The sequence below is a fragment of the Cariama cristata genome, unplaced genomic scaffold, assembly GCF_000690535.1.
Source record: "Cariama cristata isolate BGI_N322 unplaced genomic scaffold, ASM69053v1 scaffold24263, whole genome shotgun sequence".
NCBI classification, from domain to species: Eukaryota; Metazoa; Chordata; class Aves; order Cariamiformes; family Cariamidae; genus Cariama; species Cariama cristata.
Window position 1 is genome coordinate 33,795 of NW_009607026.1, and position 6,407 is coordinate 40,201.

General features: G+C 39.1%; 1 protein-coding gene across 1 annotated transcript in view; it reads left to right on the plus strand.

The window, feature by feature from the left end:
* Window positions 1-6,407, plus strand: part of LOC104158830 (DNA-binding protein RFX7-like) — a gene marked incomplete at its 3' end in the record, with an annotated part of 23,691 nt that overhangs the window by 11,034 nt on the left and 6,250 nt on the right. Inside the window, exons 5-6 of the mRNA XM_009696583.1 lie at window positions 3,187-3,303; window positions 5,989-6,073. Coding sequence (XP_009694885.1) covers window positions 3,187-3,303; window positions 5,989-6,073 — 202 coding nt within the window. The remainder of the gene's footprint in view (window positions 1-3,186; window positions 3,304-5,988; window positions 6,074-6,407) is intronic.

Sequence of the window (6,407 nt, forward strand, 5' to 3'; positions counted from 1 at the left end):
TTTGGTCAAAATAAATCTTGCAAAACTACTGGGCTTCTGCATCATCTTTCAGGTGTCTTTTCTTGTCTTTTCCTCTTTGTAGAAAAAAAAAAACTTTGCACTCCACACAGGTCCACCACCGGCAAGTGTTGATAGTGTTTCCAGCTCCTCCACATTTCAGTAGCCTCTTCTTGCTGAGCTTATTCAACACAGTGACTCTTCTTTCTCTTTTCATACTCTTCTTTTAATTGTGAATTCACATCTCTAACTGGATAAAAGTGAATGGATTCATCTCCCTTTTGAAAGGGATTAAAAATGAAAAATGCATCATAATACAAGGCAGTAGGACTTCGGAAGGTTGAGCGCTTGCAGCTGAATTTCAGAAAGGAGGTAAATGAGAGCTAGTTCACCTCTCTTGTTGGTGCTGTGATGCTGCTTGCACTGACAGAATACGTTGGGCTGTAAGAAGCTGTGTTTCTGTTGGGCACGCACCGTTGTTCTGCCAGCTTCCTGTGGGAGTTATGGGGGAGTACAGTCTGGAAAATATTATGGGGAGCTGCCTAGTGTGTTATCTGGCCTGCAGAGAATGGATGCTGCTTCCCATCAAATCCATTCAGTGCTTTCTTGTAAGTCAATTCTACTTGGGTATCTTCTTTCTATTGGTAAACACCCTTCTGGAGGCAGCCAGGTGTAGATTTAGCTGAGTTTAGAGAATTAGGATTTCGAGTCTAAAGTGCAATCATGCAGTACTTATGCAGACAAAATCCGTATTTGCCCACAAAATGATTTGTTGAGCCATCAGTAAACACTTGGGTCCTCTTATCTTGCTTCTACTGCAGTCACACAAGGAAAGTAAGTCATTCATATTTAAGTGTGGTGCCCTGAAGATTCACTTGATACCGTTAATATGGATTAGGAGGTCTTTGAGTCATCCTGTATCTCTTTCCTTTAGTCTGTAAATCATTAATCCTTGCTTTACTGGCTACTGGGCCACTTGGTGCCGCTTGGCTCGTAGATTATGTGCACTAAATGTTAAGAATGTTAACCAACAAGTTAGAAGAAGAATATTCAGAAACTAGCATAGAAGAGGGCAGTAGGTGTAGGAACACCATGTCTGTTAAATAAAAAACACAAGATGCATACTAATCTTGTTTGATAGCACTTAACCAGTGTTTTCATATAAAACTCCCTGATAGGAACAGGATGGGGACCTATTGTGTTGTGAAGTCCTGTCCTCTGTCATAAGCAGCTATGTATATATTCCCTTTAAAAGCCGATCAAACTCAGTCTAAAGCAGTTGTTTCCCACCTCTGCTGCTGCTCTTGGGAGTCTGACCTGCAATTTCATTTCTGTAATGGTTTTCAGACATCTGGTTTCCATCCTGCCTGATTTTTAGGACTCATTTCCGTGCCAGCATTGTTCATCAGCTTAATGAGAGCCTACCTCTTCCTAAGGTTCTTCGCTCTAACTCATTTTTAAAGACCAGTTGTTTTGTTGGATTGGATAAGCCAAGATCTTTGTTTCGCTTCATGCAAGAGGTTTTTTATAATTTGCTATCCATAGTGGTTTTTCTGCCTAGGAAGCTACGAAAACTGGGCTGCATGGCCTGCCTATCTTCATTGGCTTTTTGGTTAATGTTTTTGTGGTTTAATTCAGGTGCACTCCCAGTGTATCTTATGTCTTGAGTACATTTAATTCGAAGATCTTACCAAAAAAAAAAGCTTTTTCTCCTTATCGTGTAAGGGAGCTCTGTACAAAGGAATGTTAGCAACCACGTGTCCATTGTCATTCCTTTCCCTGCCCTCATCTGTTTCTCACCCACCCTTCAAATAAGCAAAACAGCTCCTGGGCTCAGTGATGTGCCAAGAGTGCAAGTAGCAGAGAGAAGAGCTTCGGGGAATAGACTCCTGGTATGTGTTGTCAAGTCAATGAAAGACCACAGATGGACATGGAGGGTTCTCGGCTGAACCAGGAGGAGGAGGGGCCATATGGGATGATCTGTCTGAAAACTGAAATTACATTATAATAATAACAGCTCAGAAATCACAAGCTTGCAGGAGCTGCCAGTATGGATACGAGAGGACCATGTAACTGTATGTTTTGCTACTAGCAAGTAATTGTCTGGAAACAGATGTGCTAGACTGGAGGAATGGATTTTCTTTTCCTTATTTATTTATTTATTTTCTCCTAGGGAGGGAATAATTTTACCTTTAAAGTTGATTGATTGGTAGGTCCTTAATCCTGTTGTTTTGCTGTGTTATTTTTTTTATTTTGTTTTGTTGACATTGTTGAGTTTCAGTCAAAGATACTGCTGACTGTGGCAGAGAAATTCAGAGCACCCTCCTTTGCATGCTAGTTGAGACTTAAAGTCGCATACTCAGCATCAGTAAGTGACAAAGACCCACCTTTTAGGAATTTTCAAGTCCGTTGGAGCCTGGCAAGATGTGAGGGAAGAAAAACCACACAGAGATCTATCCATTACATGTAAAGCAATATTTGATTCCTAAGAGGGTGCAGCGAGGCAGAAGTATTCCTTTGTAATAACTTCAAAGGGACATATCCAGGATTCAGATTGACCAACATGCATTGATATGAAATATGTTGATATATAAATTGGATAAAACCTTCTTGATGCCCCATGTAGAAACTAGAATAATGGCTGACTGTACACCTATAAAGGTGAAGCTGAGAAGGTATGTTTTATTAAATTCAGTTCTGTTAAGCTCTATTAAATTGAGGTTGTGTAGGCAGAATCTTTCTCTGGATGCTGACAAATCTCTTACCTAGTGCTTTTCAAATACTCCTGCAGGACTTCAGGCCTTACCACACTCAAGCTACACTTCTGGCTAGAGCAATGTCTCTGTTTTTATGATGTCCTAAAATAAGTGAATTGAAACACATGCTTCAAACTAAGTTGTGGAGTAAATCTTAAGTGTGCTCTAGATAATGCCACTACTTGTTATGTCTCCACATGACTTGTCTTTGAACTCAGTAGAGAACAAGGCAAAAACTATGATATTAATAGCTTGTTTATGCATTTTTAATGCATTCAATTCGTTGTGGATAGCTTCATTAATGTTAAATGTGGTTCTAAATATGGATGGGTATAAGTGTTTTCTTTTGGAAACCTTTGATGGAGTCTAGCTTGCAGGCTGACCTGTTGTATTAACTTTGATTCCATTCACGCTTTCTTTCTTTTTATTGCAGGAGCTATTGTGACAATCTTGGCTACCACCCATTAAGTGCTGCTGACTTTGGAAAGATCATGAAAAATGTTTTTCCAAATATGAAGGCCCGTCGTCTAGGCACAAGAGGCAAATCAAAATATCCTTTGCTAGAACACTTCTCAGTAACGTCTTCTGCACTTGCCTGGAGAACATCTGTCATTATGGCTTAACTACCAGCTAAATGTAGAAATAATGTTAAATAAAAAAATGCAGACACTTTCCCAACATTCTTGAAAAATTATTAATTGCGGTAGTGTTAGGTTGCAAGATACAATTCCGGAAACAAGTACTTAAATTGAGATTCTGATGCTTAGTTGTCACAACAGCGAGGAATCAAAGAAGCTTTATCATTTAGGGCAAAGGGAGATACTCGAATAAAGGAACTTGCCTTATATATGTGCAGTAACTAATGTTTTATTGGTAGTACAGCTCAGAATTATCAGAACATTTCTTGCTTTTATGTTATATTTGTGCATACCAGTAATTTAAAAGTTAGTTGTAAAGCCAAAGATCCTTCTTAATCTATGCTACAAATACTTCATAAAACTGCCTCTCCTCAACCATTAGTATTGCTTGAAAGAGAAGAGGGAACCGGGAGGTCATCACAAAAGCTGACTTCAGACTTGGAAGGCATTATCCGAGCCCTGTCCTGCTGTCGGGGGGGAGACAGCTTCCTTCACTGCATGGTGCAGACCTCCTGAGATAGGAAAGAGAATTCAGAGCAAGAGCTTCTAGGGTGGGGAGCGCTGTCTCTCGCTCTCAACTGCCGAGTCCTGTTCCCTGTGCCCAAAGTTGGAATCTGCCTCCTCTCTCCTTCTCTGTGTTAGAGAAATAGTCCATCCCAGAGAGCATGCAAAAACACTACCCCATTTCATTGTAACTTAATACAAACCTTAAAGTACTTAAATTGATGTTGTCATAGTGTAACTAGACATAATTTTTACAGGCAGAACTATACACAGTTAGATCTTGGGACAGATTAGTTTATCACTTAATAGGCAGCCACTGTGAAGAATTCAGGGCAAATGCTGTGCAAAAGAGTCTGCTTAATCACTGATGGTTCTGCTGCTTCGGTGTAGGGACAAGAAGCTCTGCTAGGAAAGAAATGCGATAATCAAGTCTAAAGGCTACAAGGTTGTGAATTTTTCTCAGGCTTTTCTGAGCTGCAGTTTGTCTGGTCTTTAGCACACTGAGGTGTTAAAAAACAAAAACTGTTAGTGATTTTTCGAACTAAGTAGTTTTTTCGTCAGCAAAAATTTTGTCTTTTCCAAGTTGAGAATTACACCTTTCCTTGAGAATCCTTAGAAACCATCCTGAAGTAATGTAATACCTGCTGTGTTCCCCAGGGTCAACTCCTGGTCCCTTCTGACGTGCTGGGTAGGCTAAGCCACTGCAATAAGCAAAGCAGGCAGAGCATTAAAAGGCCAAAAGGCATCAAGGTGCTTGTAGGCTCTAATTAAAAACCACTCAAAAGAACTAGCAGTAATGATATTGACGCACTGTAATACTGGCCTTTGCCAAGGTCTCACTTGAAGCATGCACTTACAGAGAGAATTGAATGCCAACGGGCAGCCCAGAATTACTTGTCTTCCTTAGAGGAGAAAACCCTTCCATGTAGCAGTAGGTGGAGAAGTTATGTGTCAGTTAAATTGTTTCATAAAATACGGTGTTGAATTATCTAGCAGTGGAGCCCAAAAAACTTAGAAGGCATGTTCTGGATAGAGCCAGAGAAGTTTTAAGGAACAAATCATATGATGTGATTGTAGCTTGACCCAGGAGATCTATTTCAGTTCTGTTTCCTAAGTTTCTAATTCATAATGATTAAAATGTGACCTTATCTCACGCTTACCTTAATACCTAGCCTTCTTACATTTATTTTACTGTAATTACGCTCCATCCAGGTTAATGCAAGCAAATGTAAACTCCTTGGTCTAGGAAAGAGAAATACAGGCATATTTACAGAATGTGAAAAATTAGTGATGCTGAAAAGGATTTGTGTGTCACAGAGAAGAGACACTGTATGTGAACTCCCAGAGTAATGCTGTGGAGAGGAAAAAAGGCTGATTTGATTTTTAGACCTATAAACAAATGAGTAAGAGTAATGGAGGGAGTGTGTTTTTGTGTACTGATTTGATGAGATCAATGTCAGAACATATCTAGGTATTTGTGTCCATATTTTTACAGAGGAACAATTACCATGGGTGATGATAGTGAGCCACAAAAATTGTGTGGTATCTTAGGAGAAATGTCCTCATCGGTCACTTTATCTTGTCATGGGGAACTTCTTCAGCTTGTGGAAGTCTCTTAGGAGAAGGAGATGTCATGAAATTTAGCAAAAAGAGGCAAAAAAGAATTCATAATAAAGTAAAACCTACATTTGAGGGTACATTTTTTTAATAGTGATTAACTTTTGGAAATGCATTCTCCATCTTGTTTTAGGCCTGGTTTAGGAAGGGAGTCTAGTCCAAATTTGTGTTAATGATTTAAATATTGAGTAGCTAATTGAAACTACTTGGTGTGGTTGAGTGGTTCTTCTAAGCCATCAAATGAAATTCATCACACTCAGCATCCCTTGCTGCTCTGCATAGATGGAGAAACCCAGCGACCTGCCCAAGAACGCAACCATTTATGGGCTCTTGATTCTGGCTGGCTATGAGACTGTGTTAAGTAATGCTTAGATCTGTTGTTGAGTTTGCTTATAAGGGGTATCAGAGGAATTATTGCCCTTCCCTCTTATCCCCCAACTAATAAGCAGATGATCTAGACCTTAATTCTTGCTCACATATTGCTACAGTGGACTGAGGAAGAAGGCTTTTGTGCATATGCCAACACTGCCCAACCTTGACTTTCATAAAACTGGAGATGGGGTATGGTATATACTTGCTTATTGATATATATTTCTGCAAATTAACATTTGTTATGTTGTTTTTCTGTCTGAAGTTTTCAACACTTAGTTTTTAAGATTTCTCTTTACAATACTTATATTCTGATTCATTGATATTTTTCTGTAAAGTTCAGAACGAATTGCAGTGCTATTAAAAAAACTAATTTAGGAGGTGAAGCAGACTTTCACAGTGTTGCCACCCACAAGCTGTATCTTTTAAATTCTGAATCTGTTTTGGTTTTACTGTATATTTTTAAAAAAGAAAAAAACACAAAAAAAAACCAAACCAAAACAAAAAACAAACCAAGAAGTTGATG